This window comes from Terrapene carolina, unplaced genomic scaffold (assembly GCF_002925995.2).
Source record: "Terrapene carolina triunguis isolate 2854851 unplaced genomic scaffold, T_m_triunguis-2.0 Scaffold62, whole genome shotgun sequence".
NCBI classification, from domain to species: domain Eukaryota; kingdom Metazoa; phylum Chordata; order Testudines; family Emydidae; genus Terrapene; species Terrapene triunguis.
The window spans coordinates 56,946,017-56,967,376 of NW_020664413.1; the positions used below are offsets into that span (position 1 = coordinate 56,946,017).

General features: G+C 41.2%; 1 protein-coding gene across 1 annotated transcript in view; it reads left to right on the plus strand.

The window, feature by feature from the left end:
* The first annotated feature begins 8,861 nt into the window (after positions 1–8,861).
* The window catches only part of BMPR2 (bone morphogenetic protein receptor type 2), a 181,635-nt gene continuing 169,136 nt past the window's right edge, over positions 8,862–21,360 (plus strand). Inside the window, exon 1 of the mRNA XM_029910566.1 lies at positions 8,862–9,877. Within this exon, the coding sequence (XP_029766426.1) occupies positions 9,802–9,877 (76 nt within the window). The 5' untranslated portion in view covers positions 8,862–9,801. The remainder of the gene's footprint in view (positions 9,878–21,360) is intronic.

The following is a 21,360-nucleotide window of genomic DNA, read 5'->3' on the forward strand; positions in this document are numbered from 1 at the left end:
ACGCAGCTATTCGTCACGGTGGTGGACAGAATTAAAAGTCATCCGGTGTCCACCAAGAGGATTTCATCATGGATTACCACCTGCATCCAGTTGTACTATGAGCAGGCGAAAATGCCTTCACCAGCGATTATAACTGCCCACTCGACTAGAGCGCAAGCCTCCTCGGCAGCCTTCCTGCCCCAGATATCTGCAGGGCCGCTACCTGGTTGTCTATTCACACGTTCACGTCTCACTACGCACTTACCCAGCAAGCCCGAGATGGCGCTGGCTTCAGTAGAGCAGTGCTGCAAGCCACACGACCGTGAACTCTGAGCCCATCTCCATGGACACTGCTTATGAGTCACCTAGAATGGAATCGACATGAGCAAGCACATGAAGAAGAAAAAACAGTTACTTACCTTTCGTAACTGTTGTTTTTTGAGATGTGTTGCTCATGTCCATTCCATTACCCGCCCTCCAACCCCTCTGTCAGAGTTGCTGGCAAGAAGGAACTGAGAGGGCGTAGGGTTGGCGGTGCCTATATACCAGCGCATGGGCGCAGCACTCAAGTGGGCACCACAGCCAACCCAACGCAAACCACTAAGGCAAAAATCTCTGACAACTGTGCATGTGGACACACACACAGCTAGAATGGAATGGACGTGAGCAACACATCTCGAAGAACAACAGTTACAAAAGGTAGGTAACCGTTTTTTCTCCAGAGACCCAACAATAACAAACATAATACAGCTTCAATACTAAAGAAATTATTGGAAAACAATAACTGATCCTGAAAATCTCTTAAAAGTGAATGAAAACTGTGTATTCAACAAAGAATATGTCTAAAATTATATTAAAATATTTTTATATATTTTATTGGTTTTTACTTTCTGCTGATTGTAATATTCTCTTTGAAGCCTGAAAATGACTTTCCCCCCCTCAGATGCCTGGTAATTTTCCATTTTCCTAACCTGTGTTTTAATGGAGTTGAAATTAACAAGGGCATGTTTAAATAACCTTAATTTTTGTACTGTCTTGTCTTATGTTAATAATATCAAGACACCTTTGTGTATGCATCAGCATCAATGATGTCAGTAGATTTATGGGACATACTTTGTCCCTGATTCTTTTCAACATCTGCTCTGTGCGTGGATGTAGTGAAGGGGGCAGCCACAAGGGAGATGATTGTGGCTTCCTGATTCAGAACTGCCTAGTCACAGCACAAGTTAGGGTTTCACAGGGGTAGACCTAACTTATGCCACATGCCTAGAGTCGTAGGGGTGATGGTTCTTACACAAGTGAAGGGCTGGGCATAGAGGAACTCGTTCTACTATGTCTCCTGCCCATGCTCTGCCCCTGGAATGCTCCTGACACATACCCCTCCATACCTTATACTGGGACTGTGTGTGCAGCTGGTGTGGGAGGCAACGGAAACAGCTCCACTCACTTGACATCAGTGAAGAGTTCCCCTGCGCACTGGTCATCTCTGGCTGCCACTGCAAAGTGCCTTTAATAGACTAGAGAATCCAGCCCAATGTCTTATGTCACAAAAGCCCTTTTTGGAGGCACTGGGCAATAGCTGCCAAAGAGTCTGTGCTTAGTATATCAAGAGTTTCTTTGTTTTATAATCTATTTATTTAAATATTGTGACAAAGTTCCTCCTCTATCTTGGTGGGTCCTGCGCTTATTGGCGGATTTTCTTGCCTCAGAGATTCACCATGTGGGTTGGGGAACAGCCCAGAGACCATCCCCTCTGGGAGAACCCACAGTCCAGGTCAATTGGGAGGTTTGGGGGGAACCCAGGCCCGCCCTCTACTCCGGGTTCCAGCCCAGGGCCCTGTAGACTACAGCTGTCTATAGTGCCTCCTATAACAGCTGCATGACTGCTACAACTCCCTGGGCTACTTCCCCATGGTCTCCTCCAAACACCTTCCTTATTCTCACCACAGGACCTTCCTCCTGGTGTCTGATAATGCTTGTGCTCCTTAGTCCTCCAGCAGCACACCCTCTCACTCTCAGCTCCTTGCGTCTCTTGCTCCCAGCTCCTCACACTCACACCACAAACTGAAGTGAGCTCCTTTTTAAAACCCAGGTGCCCTGATTAGCCTGCCTTAATTGATTCTAGCAGCTTCTTCTTAATTGGCTCCAGGTGTCCTAATTAGCCGGCCTGCCTTAACTGGTTCTAGCAGGTTCCTGATTACTCTAGTGCAGCCCCTGCTCTGGTCACTCAGGGAACAGAAAACTATTCATCCCGTGACCAGTATATTTGCCCTCTACCAGACTCCTGTACCCCACTGGTCTGGGTCTGTCACAATATGTATTTGTATTACCATAGTGCCCCGGAACCCTAATCATGGACCTTATTGTACTAAGTAAACTTTTCTCAGTTTAGCTCAGTACAATACTGTCAGCTTTGTGAGCATTTTTTCCCCCGTTGGAAATCCAGAGCACTAGTTAGAAGAAAACCTTTTGCTTTTTTGGCCTTTTTCAGTTTCTCTCTTTTTTTCTGCTTTCTTAATTGGAGTAACATAGTAGCTTGGTATGCAACAGTTTTGTGAGTTTTCATTATCCTGAGTATTTTTCTTTGGTTTTCATTTCATTGTTATTGCTGAATACTAGTTTCCTGGGTTTCCTGCTTAAAGTTCAAACTTATAAAACATCACCACAGCAAAGAACTGAGAATATTTTTTTTAAATACTCGAAATACTTAGAGAGCTAGCTTGCAATCTGCCTTGAGAAGGGATGGCACAAATCTTCTCTGCTCCATGAGAAGATCAGGGAACAAACTGTGATTCTGAGAGTTACAGTTTGGTCCCTGTTTCCCCTGCTGTGGAAATAATCTGCTATGATGCTTGGCCAGCAGTGTATTACTTCCCCTTTTGCTGGCTGGTACATTGGGGTGGCGGAATCCAGACTCAGCCCATTCCCTGACCTGACCTGGTCTGGCCTTGCCCTGCCCACCCACTCCACACCCAGGGAAAATGAGGCAGTAGCAGTTCTGCAGTTCCTGCTCTACCCCAGCGCTGTGACCAGTGATATAGGTAGGCTGTGCAGGGGAGTGAGGCATGCTGGGCAAGTAACAATCTTGCCCTTAAAACTTACCCATTTTGCAGAACTGAATATTGTTTGTGGAAGAGTCTTAATAATCCCGCACACCTCACACTCGCTGGGAACTCATCTCCAGGAGAGCCTAATAAGCCCCCGGTCCTGAAATGAGCTGTATGTGGGCAGAACCCTGACTTCAGTGGGTTTCTGTGAGGATACAGGCCTCTTCCTGTGAAAAGCTATTTTCAGGATTGAGGCCCAATTTTGTACATAACTGAAGGGAAAAATTATATCAAAAATTGTATAAAATCCTACTTTCTCTTGAAAAAGCAAACAAAAAACCACCCACTTTAATTTTCCTAAAAATACCCCTTTCCTCGCAATCAGTGGAAAAATAAGCATCACAACCCAGCTTGGTTGTGGGTAAGAACCCTAAGTATTAATTAATAGCCCAAACCTGCACCCATTAAAATCAGAGACTTTTCCCATTTATGCTTCAAGAGCAGCAGGTGAATTCAGGCCCTTTGTTTTCAATATACATCATATATAAAATTACTGTAATTTTCTTTTACCATCTAAGCAATAAATGTGTTGAGTAAAACATATTGTTAAATTCTTGGTTTTGGTGAATATCCACTGTTCTACTGATGGGCATAACTAGTCAGCAAGCATGCTATGTTGTCAGATGTTTTTGCTAAGCCAGGGAAGAACATCATTTTTTTCAGCCCCATGAAAATATTTGCTGTAATTTTTTTTTCTCTCTTGAAGGTAAAACTATTTTTTAGGTTATTTCTTGACAGTTGCATTTCCACAAATAAGAGGAAGAATGGTCGTGTGGTTAACATGTGGTTGTAACTCTGAAAAGTGACAGTAAAAAATGACAATCTGTGGTTTTATGTTTATTGTCTCTGACTGACATCCATATAAAATCTGTTCAGGTAAGAAGTAAAAATATTGTAACCAACATGTTTTTCTGAACTGCCTGCCCTGCAAGCTCAACTTGAAATATGAAGTCAAACTATGTTGTTTCTGACACATGTACCGCTAACAATAAAGATGCTAATATTGGAACTTAGTTAAAAATTCTGTAGATAAAACATGAGCCAGGAAAGAATCCAGACCATTCAGTCTTATCCGTGCTGGCCCCTGAGGTATGAGTAGTGTAATAAAAAATAGCTAAAAGCTTATTATTGTCATCAAAATCAGCACATTTGACACTCAATTCATATAGGCAGCAGAACTGTTGAATAAAAAAGCATCATTTGTACATAATAATTTTTCTGATACCATTTTAAGGTACTGGACTGGGAATCTAGAGACCTGGGAGCCTGATTCTTCGTTCATCCACCCTGGAATTTAGGATAGCAACGCGACGAGGACAAAGATGGTTTTAAGCCATTTTTGTATTCCCTATATTCTTGGCCCCAGCATAAGTTATAGAAGCCTTGAGGTTGGACAGGTGTAGAGCCCTTGTAGGGATATTAAAGAAGGTACTAACAGTGATTCCCCCAAGTGACAGTGACCCCCTCATAATTTGTCCCCCACACTTTAAAATCCAACAGTTTCAACAAGTACAAAAATCTCTTGGGTCTTCTGTTAAAACTTGTAAGCTACTGTCTGTAGAAACCATTGATTATATCTCTCCTGTGAAAGATACTTTATTACTACGTAAAACTTAGGCCTGGTCTACACTAAAACTTTAATTCGGATTTAGCTGCGTTAATCTGAATTAATCCTTAACCCGTCCACACAACGGAGCCAGTTACTTCGAATTAAAGGGCGCTTAAAATCGATTTCTGTACTCCACCCCGACGAGCGGAGTAGCACCAAAATCGATTTTGTAAATTCGAATTAGGGGTAGTGTGGCCGCACACCACCGAATTAATGTGGTTAAAATTAATGGGGTAGTGTGGCCGCACACCACCGAATTAATGTGGTTAAAAACCGAATTAATGTGCTTAGTGTGGCCGCGCACAATCGAATTTATACAATCTGTTTCCCAAATTCGAATTATCTAAATTCGAATTAATCTCGTAGTGTAGACGTACCCTAACAAACAAGTTAATTGACTTTGTTCTTGAAGTAATTGATACAATGTAAACAAACACTATAAGCCGTTAAGTGATTTTCACTTCATTCAAGGGCTCCTAGGACAGACCCCCACCCTCTGTGATTAAAGGGCCGGGAGTCTCAAATGAATTAGCACACACCCTGAAAGTGGTGGAGACAGTAAATTAAAATATGGTTAAGATATGGAATGTATGCTGATGAATGCTTGATATACATGGATGGTTAGGGAGGTGCCAGCCTAGAAAGGGAGTATCCATCGGCCGAAGAATGTGTCAAGTAGGACCACCAGACAACCCCCTGAGGGTAAACTGGGATCCACCCCATCACCTGGAAGGATGAGAAACACAAACTTTGGACAGTGTGGAGCCACTTTGGACAGGAATGTGCCATCTGCTGATTGAGTCAGCAACAGGATGAAACAGTTCCCATAGACTAACATAGGAATTAATTCCTATAAGAATGGACTCGAAAGACTGATGACTTTGAGTCTCTGGTTCTGCTGCCAACCTCCAGGAGTATCAGATGCACCTGACACAGACTCGGCTCCATCCTCATGACCAAGATACCTGGCCAGTAACTTGGCATGAGCAACTTCTAGCCTGGTAACTATAACACCTATACAGAACTTGAATGAATGATTGTCTGAATGAACCTCTCTCTCTCTATATATATATATGTGTGTGTGTGTGTGTGTGTGTGTATAAGAAACAAGTAGTCAAACAACGTTGTTTACTTTTATCTTTTGCTTTATCAGTATATTTACAATAAATGTGGCATCTTTGCCTTATCTCTCTTAATAAGATCCTGCTGGTTTTTATTCTATTGGTATAACACCCTTACAGGGTGACCCCTTGTGTGCAGAATCTATTTTTAAGAGGCCTTTTCCATCCCATTTAAAGCTTCTTTAGAGCAGTATAAAGTGACAGAGAATCAGGCACTAATCAGATTCTAACCCCAGTTTTACCACATACTTCTGTGGCCTGATCATCCCTTCAGTTGTGTGTGATAGAATGATCAGGCCCTTGGTGTGACCTTGGGCAAGTAATATAATCCCTCTTCCTACATTGATTTTTGTGTGTGGAAATCTCTTGCTGTTTTTCTACCACCTGGGTAATTCCACTGTTGCTAGCACCAATGGATGCACTGGTGTAGATTAGAGCTAGAGCAATAGTGGGAGAACTTCACAAAAATCTTGGCATAGACACAGCTTTTTTGTTTCCTTATTTGTAAAATGAGAAAATCTTGCATAAGATCTGTGGCAATTTTGAGGCTAAATTTATTAATGTTTTTAAATGCTTTCAGATTCTCAAATAGAAGTCACTATATAAGTCAAAAATATTAGTAAGAGGACAAAGAAAAACAAAAATGTTACTTAGGTACAGCACAAGCCCTATACAATGTATTAAATGAAGATACTGTACAAACCTAATTCAGAAGTCTGAAGATATTCCCACTTGTATTTATTTATTTATCATTATTATGACAGTGGTGTCCATATTCCCAATCGAGATCAGAAGTTATTGGATTGGGTGCTGTACAGGCACATTAAAAGATAATACCTACGCTGAATGTTACAAATTTAAACTACTAGTCAATGTTCCTGTGCCACTGATTCCCTTTTGGATTACTCAGTACTCAATCTTCTGAGTCAGTAAAATCTAAGAGGAAAAAAAATGATTCTAAAACATCAGGATTTCACTGAAAACTGGATGCTGTGCCTGAGATGAGTTTACTGTCACATCTGAGACATAATGTAAAAATATTTTAAAATTCACAAATAATGTAAAATCAAGTAATTTTGTGTATTGATTTCCTGTTCCTAGTTGTGCTTCTTAAATATATCAATATTATATTAATGCTGGGAAATAATGATTATTTGTTTCAAATGGAAAATATGCTTGACATGCTTAGACAAAAATAAAGTGTCTGCATTGAAGAGTTTACATTCTAGAAGGTAAAAAGATTACATGCAGAGGTATGAAGAGCTTAGTGGATTTGCTTTGGCTTTCTTATTTAAAAAAAAGTTTTAATCTCACTTCTTTTAAAGATCATGGAAGAAGTGTTTTTTTTTAAGTGACTTGAATGGGAAGCAGTAAGCTTGGTGAACTGGCTTGGGAAGAAAATGTAATGCAGAGAGGTGGCAGGATGGAAAAAAGCATGGAGACTGGTCTGAGGGAGAGCAGAATAAGGCATTAATATTGGCATTGTTGGTGATGCAAAGGGTTTGATTGGGAACATGGCAGGAGACAAAGTTCTAGGATGTAGGACAGGGTAGAGTTTTCAAGGGCTTTAAAGGCCAGGACTAGAAGTTTAAAGTCGATGTAGTGCTTAAAGGTAACTACAAAGGAATTATTTTGTAATCATTGGGGTTTTGCTCTTTCTTTGTATTATGATGTAAGAAGATGATCTAAGAGGTTGATTTTTGTTTTTTAAATACTTTTTTCTATGTTTTACTCTGGAAATATCAGATCTAGTCTTTCCTGGTTTTGCTGGAGGAGTGTGTGTGTGTGTGTGTGTCTCTCACAGATGTTTCTTATGAAGGGTAGACGGTTGAATTTGTAATAAAGATATCCTTTCTTTCAAACAAAAACAACAAGGAGTCTGGTGGCACCTTAAAGACTAACAGATTTATTTGGGCATAAGCTTTCGTGAGTAAAAACCTCACTTCTTCGGATGCATAGAGTGAAAGTAACTTTACTTTCACTCTATGCATCCGAAGAAGTGAGGTTCTTTAAGGTGCCACCGGACTCCTTGTTGTTTTTGTAGATACAGACTAACACGGCTACCCCCTGATACTTTCTTTCAAACAGTCTCCCCCTCATTATTGTATTACTGTTTGTGTGACAGAAGCACCTGGGAACTCCAGTCCAGAGTCAGGGCCATACTGGTATTGCACTTGTACAGGCAAGTAACAAAGAAGACTCTGCCCCCAAGAGTTTACAAACCAGGTACTGATGGAAACCAGGGGGACAAACGTGGGTTGGGATGTGGTTACGAGGATGAAGGTACAATAGAGCAGTATTTAGCAGAAGTGTCCTCACTGCATTCCCTCTCCCAATGCCCAGGGAGGAGAGAGAAGCTTTGCAACGTGGCCAGGTTTAAAAACTCCAGGCTCTGACAGTGTGTATACAAGAGTGGGCACTCCAGAGGCAAAGAGCCCGCACAGAAAATGCCCTGCTCCTGCAGCCATGGATGTGAAGGAGAAAGCGAATATGGCTGTCTTGTTCTTTTTAATTTCTCACTACAGCACACGACGTTGGAACATGCCTGTGGGGAAATCTCAGCCAGGGGCTGCTGCACACTGGAGAGAGCGAGCTCCTAGCCTGCAGGAGATGCCTTCACACAGTGCTCTGCAAACAGCGCTGCAGCTACTGCTATGAGGAAACCGGCCAGCTCCTCCTCCAATCCACCCGCCCACGCACTTTTTCTCAAGGCCGCAATCTGGCAAACGTACAATTCTCCACAAACATGGCGGTGCGGGCGGGGCGTGGCAAACTCCCCTGTCAACACCCTTCTCCTCCATTCGCCCGCCCGCCCTACAGACACTGAGGCGGCGGTGCCGTGGTCCCTCTCTAGCTACCTGGAGGCCCACCTCTATGATCAGGGGCCTCCTCACGCGCTGAGGGGCGGGGGGAGAGGGGTGTCTGGCTGGCGTGCGGCGACCAGCGCGGCCGTTGACGGGGCTGGCTAGGTACGAGACCAACGGGGAGGGGCCGGGCGCCCAGACTGGCAGTTAGCAGCGACTCCCCTTTGTGTCTGGGCTGGGAACGGGGAGCGAGCAGCAGCCAGCCGGGGCTGGGAGGCGACGCGTGTGAATCCCCCGCACCCCTCCTGGCCGAGCCTGTCTGCGGCGGGCGAGGGCAGGGAGCCGGCGCTGCCGCGTGGGGGAGTCAGCCTGTGGGGAGGCGCTGGGCTCCGCTCCCGCCCCGGGGGCACCCCACAGCCCGGAGCCGCCGGCTGAAGCCCCGCAACGCCCATCGCCGGGTCTCTCTACGCGGAGCGGGGAGGAGGGAGAGGGGCCTCCGTCGCTCTCCCGGCCGGCTGCGAGCAGGACCTGGAGCCTGATCCATTGCTTCGCTGGAGGCCCCCGGGAGGGCGCCCTCCCGTTCGGAGGGGCGAGGGCTGCGCTCGGAGAGAGCCGATGGGCCCAGGCGCAGCCTGTGAATGGCAGTGACTGAGGGGACCGCTCCTTGTTGAGAGACGCGGAGAGGGCGACGGAAGACAGAGCCCGTCCACGGGATGGGATGCGTCTCTGACCCCCGCCTACTTCACCGCTTGTTCCGCGTGCCCAGGGCCGAGTAAGGGGGCGCCAGAGGTGACCGTTGCTATCCCTTTTCCCTCCTCACCCCTGGATATGTTTCATGCTAAACCTGGATGCTTCTTTGATATCGTGAAGTTGCGTGGGAAATAATCTGGGTTTCGGGTGTGACCGCAAGAATAGCTGCTCACCCAGGGGAAGGGAAATGCGTCCTGGTTTGGAGACAAAACCTCCCTTTCCTATGATCGTTAGAAAGAAGAGGAGCCAAGTCCCGAGGCATGAAGACAGATGTGTGTAATGGAGTAAGACCTCAGACAGCTCCTGTCATCTGCCGTTTGCCCTCCAGACTGGATTGTGATCCAAGAGAGTTTTAAGATTGTTTAAAGGGAGAAAAATTCTCCTTTCGGTATTTTTTTTTTCTTCTGCCTCCTTCTTTGGCTTCCTCAGGTATGAGTGCCTCTCTGCAGCACCTTTTGCTGGTGCTCTTGCTCTCCAGTGCCACCCTGCTGCTCAGCACTGCGGCTGGTAAGTAGCTACCCGGTGTAATATACTAGCCATTTTGGCACAGGGAAGGGGGTGGGGTCCATCAGTATTTCGGTATATCTGTGACCCATTAAAAAGTAGTGTGTGTCTCTCAGTGAAGCGTGATGATATTTTAAAGTGAGGACCTACTGACCATATTTGAGAATAAATCATGCTTTATTGTATAAAGGAACCCAATCTGCAGCTGAGGTTTATTTTCTCTTGGTCTGCTCATGCTGGTTAATGGCTTGTTCTCGCTCTCCCTTTTTTTAAAAAAAAAAGATAATTTGGCACAGTGTTTTTTTCTATGAAATGTTTAACATCTTTGTGAGGTAATGCCAGAATTTTTAAAATACAGTTTAATCACAAGCAAGAGCTATGTCTGGTGGTAATGGGGTCTTTGGGCACAGCCATTTTTTATTCTACTAACATCGATGCTATTAGGGGCATTATAACTACAACATTTGATATATGTTTTAGGGAAAATAGACTTATTAATAATGCATATTTCTTGGAGCTTGAAACAAAAATGAAATTTTTTCACCATTGTCATTTATAGAATAGTAAAATAAGATGGTGATGAGGAATACTGCAAGATCTGAGTATACATAATGTTAAAGGTTTCATTTTCCTACAGTAAATGAAAGTCTAATATTTTTGAAAAAATGCTCGATTTTAATTTTTTTGAAGCTCAATGTTAGATGCACAGAACAATTTGCCATGAGATTTAAACAGTATATAGCCCTTGCATCCATTGGCTTTTGGTCATTGTGGCAGATTAGCATGAAGGAGCTCTCTGAAGTGTTACCCAGGTTTATTAGGTGCTAATACTTATTCCTCCCTTCTGTATGCTTTTACCAAGGTACTATGAATCTTCCAAAAATTGGTATCTTTCTTTCCACTCAGAAGTCAGTGTAGAATGCTCAATCTTCCCAGCATTCTTTTTATAATCTACTGTGTGAGCCTCAGATAAAGGATAATAAAGAAATGTGCAGTTTCTTGTGAAGATGGCATAGGAAGATTGATAGTTGGCACACTTTTTTTTATTTTAATTATTTTTTAATGCATTTTGCTCAATGTTCAAAATAATCTGTTTTTGCTAGTAGAATAATACTGTGAATTGGACGTGTTGGGTCAGTTTCTCCATTGCTTTACTAAGAATGGATAGTCTTCCATTTTATAAAAGGCTTTCTTTGGGGAAATATTGAACTGAAATGATTGATATGGAGCACTTTCCTGCATCAGCCTGACTTTTGCCAGTCCTTGACATTTTTAGATTATATACCATGTTTCTCTGTGATAGTTTGGTAAGAGGATTTTTTTGAAGAATAAACCTTTCAAGGTCAAAAGCTTTGGTATTAAAATGTGTATGACTCTAAAATATCCCATTCTCTAACCTTGTCCCTTAAATGTGAAACTTAAAAAAATAGTTTTGTTTCTCATTTAATTACTTTGTTAAACTTCTATGAGTTAATTTTTTTGTGTGCTGATGAGAGTGAAGGTTTAATGGCACTGATCTGAGCCAGGCAGGGGATGGGGCAGGTGCCTACAAGCCTACTTAGTGAGGTTCGCCAATTTCACCTCAATTCTGACCTGTTATCATCACTGCTACTTCAGTCCTGGGTTTGTCTTGTACAGACTGATCGTCATGTCATATTCTTTGGTCATCTTGTGAAATGCATGAACAGGAACTCATTTTCACATTATGGCTGTATAATACTTCTGCAGTTAATATGTACAATACAAAAGTTCTGTACCTCTTAAAAAGTCTTGGTGACAACTATGTCTAAGAATATGTTAATATTTTGAGATTTAGCTAAAATAACCATTCTAAAGCTTGACTATAAATTTAACAGTGTATTTCAGAAAAGGAAAAAAAACAAACATAGGAAACCACAGGAGGTGAAGGTCTGCCCTTATATATATGTGAATGACCCACTCCCCCGAAAATAGGAGCTGTGCAGTCACATCTGAGCGCATAATTTTGGCCCTGTGAAGCTCTGAAATCCTTCATTAACATCCCACACTACGTCTGACCTAGTGAATGGATAAGACAATAGTAGGTGAAATGCATTGTTGATAAACGTGAAGTAATGCACAGTGAAAGGAAAAATTTAATTTAAAACTTTATAAGGCATATGAGTAATTGAGTATCAACTCAGGAAAAATATCTAGGCATCCTTGGAGGACAGCTCAGTAAAGAACTTTGCAGCTAGTTTAAACAAGGAAAGATGTTAGGAGCATAAGAAATGGGGTGGAACATAAAACAATGGCATTAGAAGTCTATGGTTTACCCTTATCTAGAATACTGTATGCAGAAAAGGAGATAGTAGATAGGGCTCTTCCTGTCCATGTAACATTTGAAGACCTAATCTGGGGCTTAATTTGCTATGGTATAAGGCTCCCTCCGTCCCCCCCCTAACTTTTCATAGGTCTATATCCTCCATGATGTCTTCCATTTCTTACCCCCTCACTTTCCCCCTGGACTTTGCAGGGTATAATATAATCACATATAATATTCTATATGCTGATACAATTCCCCCTCCCCCTGTGATTTTTTTTCTGAAATGACACCTCTGAACCTAATAAATATGTATAACTGAAGACTCAGAATTCTTCCTGTCCAGTTACTGTGAGGAAATCTACCACATTCCTGTAGAAAATCTCTACAGATCTTAATAAGTGTCCAGTATTCTTCTATTAAGTTTGTATAGTCATTACTCTTTAGAGGAACGCTACTGTGAGGGAACAAGTCTCAACAAAGGGTTGATAGGACCTTTAAAGATGACCTACAAAGGGAAGGGAAAAATTGGGCTTATGCCACTTTTATTTAGTTTTATTTTGTATAAAGAAGGCTTGAGAGTCTTCCTCGCACTTCTTTTCATTAGAAATAGCAATCATATTGAATTTTCCCTTTTTTTTGTTGGAGGACTTCTTGGATGACTCTTATATCCTGGGACCTTAATTGAAGAAGAATGGGTATTGAATCCTTCTTTTCTCATGTGGCTCTTGTTAAACTTTTTTTTTTAAACATTTATTTAATAATCTGAATAAAAATCACTTCCCCTCTAAATCAATCAGTTTCACTACCTTGGTATCTGGGATGTATAATCCTCAAGGACCTGCATTTCAAATTGTTTTTTTTTTTTTTTTATTTTTTTTAAATTTTTTTTTTTTTTTTAAAAATAAAAAAATTGTTTTTTTTTTTTTTTTTTTATATTTTAAAAGTCCTTTCTTTTTTATTTTTTTTTTTTTTTTTTTAACATTACTAAAATCAGCATATATTAGACAAAAAGAAAAAAATGGGTTTGTGCCTTTTTAGGACATCTTTAAGAAATCCGTTGGTCTTTATCTGCATAGTTCTTTGTCTCAATTATTAATATTAAAAAGCTAAAGTACTTTTAAAATGGATGGAGTTCTGTAATGATTGAAGGCTTTTAAAAAACTATTAAAATAATATTTTTAATTTTTAAAATGAATGAATTGGGGCAGTCTTATCTTGTTCTGCTTAGAAAGTTAGTTTCCTCCATGTTTCAAAATTTTATTCCAAATGTGAAATTGAGAGAGGTGGGACAGATTGGCAATTAAATTCAATTTCTCTAGTGAGCAGTATTTCTGACTCATGATCTAAGATGGTTTCCTCCTGTGTGGACTATTGATCTTGTATATCAAAGTGGTTGCCTGAAATCATCTCTACTCCAGATTCCTGCTGCTTTGCCATAGATGTGCCCATTGCTAGGGCCCCACCAAATTCATAATTCATAATTGCCATGAAAAATGCGTCACAGACCGTGAAATCTGTTTTTTTGTGTGCTTTTACCCTATACTATACAGTGTTCATGGGGGAGACCAGCGTTTCTCAAATAGGGGGCCCTGACCCAAAAGGGAGTTGCTGGGGGGTTATACGGTTATTTTAGGGGAGTCACGGTATTGCCACCCTTACCTCTGCGCTGCCTTCAGCGCTGGGCGGCTGGAGAGCAGTGGCTGTTGGTCCGGTGCCCAGCTCTGAAGGCAGCGCCTCGCAAGCCCCAGTGCAGAAGTAAGAGTGGTAATAGCATACCATGCCATCCTTACTTCTGTGCTGCTGCTGGCGGCGGCTCTGCATTCAGAGCTGGGCTCCCAGCCAGCAGCCGCCACTCTCCAGCGGCTCAGCTCTGAAGGCAGCACCGTGGCAGCGCACAAGTAAGGATGGCATGGTGTGGTATTGCTACCCTTACTTCTGCACTGCTGCTGGCGGGGTGCTGCCTTCAGAGCTGGCTGCCCGGCGAACAGCTGCTTCTCTCTGGCTGCCCAGCTCTGAAGGCAGTGCAGAAGTAAGAATGGCAGTACTGCAACCCTCTTTCCCCCCCCCCTTCCCCCTTTGCATCAGGACCCCTACAACTACAACACCATGACTTTTCAGATTTAAATAGCTGGAATCATGAAATTTATGATTTTTAAAAGCCTATGATCCTGAAATTGACCAAAATGGACTGTGAATTTGGTAGGGCTCTGCCCATTGCCTATGGCCACTGGATCTTTCCTTTCTCATTTGAGTAGTAGTCAGGAAATCCAATTTTTGATGGTTAGATGATGGGAACTTGTTCAAGGGGAGTTAGCCTGGCAGACAGAACCACTCTACTTGCTTGAGGGATACAATTGGTACACTTGAGGGTACGTTAGTACATAAACCCTTCCCCCACATTAAAGTAGGTATTGATTAACTTTTCTGAGGCCTTACTCTGAATGTACCAGCCCCTCCTTTAATGGTGATTTCTGTATGTCAGCTGTGGTTTCAAAAGTCATGTTACCAAGGTGCCAGAGAACAGAGCAGTGCACAGACAGTGTTTCTGTGTGAATGGCCCTACCCTCTAGAGATTCAGGGGTAACTGGGTAGCTGAGTCTCCTGCTTCTTTTGATCTGACCTAGGGCAAACTTCACTACTTTGCCCTGGACGAAGAGATCAGGGGAATTTAGCTGAGTTTTCCTTTTTCACTGGAGCCGAGCCTCTGCGATGTTTGCTTTTCTTTTTTTGCAGAAGAGGGATTGTCTGGCCTTGTGTTACTTTTCTAGGAAAATATAGCCTAAAAGGGACATCAACTTAAAAAAAAATCTCACTGCTGTTTGAATTTTTTTTTACATATTAACACCAATGTTTAATATAACCGAAATAGACTAGAGAAGAATATTTTTCTCACATTTTTGTGTGCTTTTTTTCAGCAATTTGTACAGTCAATTTCGCTGTTTCCTCTGTAGAGTCAGGAAGCCAGTACCCTTTTTATTGTCTTTCACGCGGCAACAGGAGAGAGAACATTTTAAAATGTGATTGTGAAACCACAGAAATTAGAGAGGTACTCACTGTAGTGTTCGGGTTCTACACCAGGAGGCCTTGTAATTCATTGTTTAAAATTGACTAGATTTAAAGTGGATGGGTGTGCCTTAAATATGGATTTACTTGGAAAGGTGCTAATACAATTTCCCTGGCCAGTGTGAAAGGGCCTTGTATGAATGGCTGCATAAATCCCATTGAGAACAAAATGCTTAACCTAGAATGAAAGAGAAACAACAGTTATGCTGGATAATGATTCTTAGCCTTATAGGAACACGAGCACAGCTTGCTTGCAGCTTTGACTGTCTTAGTAAGCATTTTATCTAGTCCTATGTATTTAGTGAAACTGATGCTCATTTTTCTTTTTCTCGGATTTGTCAGTTTTATTTAACTTTATAATATCAAGAAAAGGAAGAAGTGAAAATAATCTGTTCTTAAAAACAAACAACCAAAAACTTGTTTGAATACAGCAGTCTCTTGAAATTTGTAGCACAAGAATTATTATGCTAGATCAGGCTAGTCCATCTAGTCCAGTATTTTGTCAAGTACCGCTGCTACTATGAGATGTTTCAGAGAAAGGCACAAGAAAAGTTATGGCTGGCTTTTGCCCTAAAACATGAGGATTTATTATCAGTGTCAGTGGCAACTCCGTAAAATTATGTTGAGATTTTGGAAGTAAAATAGGATTAAAAACCCTTTGTTTTATGCTCTGGTTGAGTTTAATCTTCACATTTGGCACAATAATTCTTCACAAGATGTTTGAATTTTCTATAAATCTTTCAATTAATTTTACTATTCAGAGGACCTATTTTAAAAATGCTCCCCTCTTGCTCAGTTTCTAAATATTTCTTTGGGTTCTTCTAGCTAAACAACCAGTCTTGCCAAACTCCACATTTCTCTCTCACACATTCTGGTAACATTTTGGGCAGAGAGGCTTCTGAAATCTTAAAATTAAACACTGAGTCAGTCTCTTTATTCTGGACAATCTAATGGAGCAATGCCAAGATGAGACAGAAATGTCAAATTATGTCAGTTACTTCTGGTTTCTGGTGCTGCCAACATGATTCACTAGGTCAGTTCCTCACAGAGGTTGGAGGCAGGCTGTGCAGCAAGCGGTATGGAGTGCCACAGAAGTGAGCAGAGTCTGGGTGCACGTGAATAAAGATGGAAGAGAGGTAGGCAGATTAAGAGGGAATTTGGAGGCATGAGGAGTTGAGCTGTGTTTGAGGGTAGAGATGTAGTAGAGATGAGGGGGGAGTAAGGTTATGTATGGGAAGAATGTGGAGGTCTGCAACTCTGCAGGGGACCTGGGTCCTGGTGGGATGGAACCTAGTGCCTTTGCACTGAGGGATTGCTATACAGATATAGTACTCAACTCCCTCAGCACTGCAAAGAGCTTAGGCATCACTGCAGTGCTCCCCATGGCGCTGCCACATGAATGTCTCAGTGCAGAGGCTGTGTACTGTGCTCCCTTTCCTTTTCTTTGTGAACCCTTCACAACATCTTTGCTCAGCCTCCCTGTGTCTGAAATCCTTGCCCCTTGCTTGACTGACTGCAAACATGAGCTATTGGAAAAAACAAAGTACGCCACCATACTAACTATGTCTTGTCTACATAACACTACTGCAAAATTATAAACAGTGTCTTCCAAAATGATAAATGCTATTAAAACCATTTCCATTAAAAAAATGAAACATTTCCTTCTATTAACAATTGTCCAGCACAGTATACATCAACAGATAACCATCCGCTACGAATCTACACAATATGCACTTACCATCAACCCAGCCCTAATTCAGTCTCGTGAACAAATACAAAACATCAGTTTCTAACGACATTGAATAACAGGTTCAACATCTTGCGTGGAGGTAGAGAAAGGTTGTATGTGTATTGTGAGTAGGGATGTGGGTGAGGCCGTGGGGAGACAAAGAAATCATAATTGTGGGTTGAAAGGGTTGGATGAAGATTTAACTAGTATTTTCCTGGTTCTTTTGTAGTTATGTTAGTGGTATATGCACTTGAATAACCTTAACCTGGTTGTTAGTAAACTTTTGCTGGGATAACCCTTAAGATGAGATTTATTCCCCTCTCTCTAACACACAAATCTGAATGTGATATCCATTCATATAAACATCAAATCTTTTTATGAATCCTACAGAGCTTTTGGTCTGTATATTATGGCAATGAGTTCCACAGCGTATATGTGTTTTTGCATTTATCAATTTCAAATATATTGTCTTTCAATCTCATTGAATGTTCACTTATTCTTGTATTATGAGACCGTAAATTATAAGTAGGGGCACCTGATTTATGTATACCTTTCAATGTCCCATCTTAGTCTTCTCTTCTCCTTATCCATTCCCAGTTTTTGCCATCTCTTATACAGAAATCTCTTCATGTGGCTAACTTTCATGGCACATCAGTGGACCCCTTTTATTTCTGTTATATCTTTTATCAAATGGGATTATCAGAACTCAACACAATATTCCAGATCCTATTCTGTATGTATCCTAATGTTTTGCTTATTTTTTGACTATCATTGCACATTCAGCGGAGATTTTCATTTAACTCTCCAGGACCACAAGGATGGTTGGATTACTTTCCTAAGTGGTTATGGTTAATTTAGGACCCAACATCATTGAATATATTAAATAACATGGGGTCCTGATATGGAATGTTTGGCCAACTACTGTTAACCTTTTGCTGGTGCTTTTGTTAGTTATGGACTGCTTTTATTCACAATATTATGTTATTCTGCTGAGAGAGAGAGAGAGAGATCGGACAGTTTCTGCAGAGCTTCTTTAAAGAAAGTGCGCCAAAACTAGACCAGTGTTTTTTGGTAGAAGGTACCCCATTCATGTACAAGTAGGCTCTGATGATTGAAAAAGCCTGGTCTGCATTTCTGGGGGGTAATATGTGTGGTGTTTTTATTCTTTTTATTTTGCAGGCACAGACTTAGAAGCTCTTATTTATGAGTCTGATTAGGTTTTAAGATTATTAGCAATCTTTGCTTTTTATTTTTTTGTGCAGAAACACTTACCAAATATATTATCACAGATTCATCTGTTATGCTTTTCCAGTGATCTTATCTGTTAATGCAGAATCTGTACTCAAGACCAAACATTATAAATATAATTTTCCTTTAAATGTAAAACTTGTTTTGAATATATCACTAAGACTCTTTTTTTCTCTTTTTATGTTTATTTGAAGACAAGGATGTTGCTTATTCAAGGATTAATCTTCTGCTTGCCATTCTCTAATATAGCTTTTAATTTAATTTTTATCCATTCCTCTGAGATGGGATTGATATATAGTGGCAATATAGTAATAATTAAATAAAACTGAAAATTGTAGCAGGCATACTTTCTTGCGATATGTAATATCCTAGGTTAAACTGGTGAACCTTCAGAATATTGGAACTACCAGTGCAAAGTAAATACTCTGATAATTAGCAGACCTTCTGTATAAAAGTAATATTTTAATTGGCAATCAGATTAAGAGCAAAAGCAGCTATTTAAGGAAGTTGGTATAGATACCATCACGGTGTTAGTTTCTTATGTTTGGATGTTCTTAAAGCTCTTCTCTTACATCTATATTGGAATAAAAAAAACCTGTGGCACTGAGTCTCAAGAGTCTGGGACAGTTGACTAGGGTTTGGAGTGGGTGGGTTGCGTGGTTAAAAATAGCAGTGAAGACGTTGCAGCTTGGTCTGGAGCCTGGGCTCTGAGATCCACCCCCTTCACCAGGTCTCAGAGCCTGGACTCCAGCCCAAGTTAGAACGTCTACACTGCAATTTATAGGCCTGCAGTCCAAGCCTCTCAAGCCCGAATCAGCTGTCCTGGGCCAGCTGCAGCCATGTTGTGGTCTTTTATTGCAATGTAGACCTAAATTTCTTGCTGTAATCACTCAGGCAAGGAACTGCAACTAGAGCAGCTGCCATGGTTGAAATAGATAGGTATACTTCATGTCTCTTGTTTCAGTTGGCAGACAAACTTTGAGTTATAGTGCATACACTGATGACTGGTATTGTGGGACTAGCTTGTTTATGATATTTTAGTAGGACTTAGTAAGTTTTTAGCTTCTTAATTCATAATACTCTGTTCATATTGTGGTTTGTGGACTAGTACAAAAGAATCTGTGAAACTAAATGGGCGGGTAAGGTCTGAAAATGGCTTATTTCTACAATAGTATGAGGTAGGGGTTTGGATGCTGAAATTATTTCCAACACCCTGCTCACTATTTTGTTGGCCTTGTACAGTTTCTCTGTACAGCACATGTAGTAAAGTCCCTGACTCTGTTACGAATTCTAGATACTGTAGAGACATTTTATAATAAACATAGCTACTTTTGTAGAGTGTAGCTATGACCTGTGGGTAACAGACAAGCATACTAATCTGTTACTGCTAAATTATCATTTTAATATTCACAAATTAGGCAATCACTTTATGCTGACATATTGAATCGTTAGTACCACTTTCTTTTGTTCAAATAGTTCATCTAATACATATTCATTAAATGTAAATTATTTAACTTCTCTAGGCCAGATTTGGCTTTTGGTGTACATCTGGCTTAACTGAAGTGTAGTTACTATACCAGGGGTTCTCAAACTGGGGGTCGTGAGGTTATTACTTGGGGGGTTGTGAGCTGTCAGCCTCCACCCCAAACCCCGCTTCACCTCCAGTATTTATAATAAGGTTATAAATTAAAAACACTTTTTTATATTTAAGGGTGGTCGCACTTAGAGGCTTGCTGGGTGAAAGGGGTCACCACTACAAAAGTTTGAGAACCATTGTACTATACAATCACACCGTTGCGCCTAACAGCAGTTATTTGCCTACCTTCCTTTTTTAAACATCAGTCTTACCTAATTGTTTAAAATCTTTTGCTAAATATTTTTCTGTATGTTCCATAGTAAATTTACAAGTATTAAAAAGCTAAAAAATTTTTTTGCTTCCATTGTTTCCTGCCAGAAGTTGTTGATCCACATATTGCTAATGATGTTGTTAGGAGCTTTAATTTCGTTCATTTTAAGGGTAGACCAGTGAAATAATGCAGCATGTTTTGTGTGCAAAACAAACAAAATGAACCCTTTATTATTTTTGCAGCTCACTAAAATGTACTGTGTGCCTCACAAAAATAAACATGTAGAATATGCACAGAAAAGTACGTGGTCTAAATATGATGTGACAGCAAGAGAATTTCAGAAACTTACAGAAGAAGGATGAGGAAGGAGAATGGTAACAATAATAAGATTCAGTAAGGAACGTCTTCATTGTTCCACAATTTAAAAATTTAAAATATATATTTTTTTTAATAAAAAGGGACGTAGCTTGGCAAATGAGTTCGAGTGGATTCCAAGCATACGGTATCTCATGGAAGAAAACTCAGAGGTATTTGTAAGAGTAGACAATGAAAGGGATGTTGTAACTGGTTTCACTCATGGAGTGGCAGGGTCTAAGGAGAATGCTGTCAGGCTGTGTGATGTAGAGCCTTGACAGAAAGGACAAGAAGTTAGGACTTAGGGCAGGTCTACACTGCGGCAGGGATCGACGCTCTGAGATCGATCCATCAGCGGTCGATTTAGCAGGTCTAGTAAAAACCCGCCAAATCGACTGCAGATCACTCTCCAGTCGACCCCTGTACTCTACCCCCGATGAGAAGAGTAAGGTAAATCGATGAGAGATTTTTTCCCCATGGTAACTCAACCTAAGGTACATTGACTCAAGCTATGTTATTCACGTAGCTGGAGTTGCGTAGCGAAGGTCGACTTACCCACGGTAGTGTAGACATAGCTTTAGTGTGTACTGCTTTAGGGAACCAGTTAAGGATTTCAAAAGGGAGCTGATATAGTCAAAATGATGGACAAGAAAGAAGATTTTGGCAGGCATGTTTTTGAATGGATGGAAGAAAGGCTAAATTAGTCACAAAAAACACATGAAGAGGACAAGATTAGGGCATGGAAGAGTGATTGGATGTTGCGATAGGAAGGAAAGAATGGATTTTTTTAACTACTGAAGAGAAAAGAGTGAGAGGATTTCATTGTGGTCTAAGTGTGGGGTGAAAGGGAGAGGGGAAAAGCTAAGGTGACACCCCCTACCTACTCCTAAAATGTAGAGCAGGGGTCAGCAACGTTCGGCACGCGGCTCGCCAGGGTAAGCACCCTGGCGGGCCGGGCCAG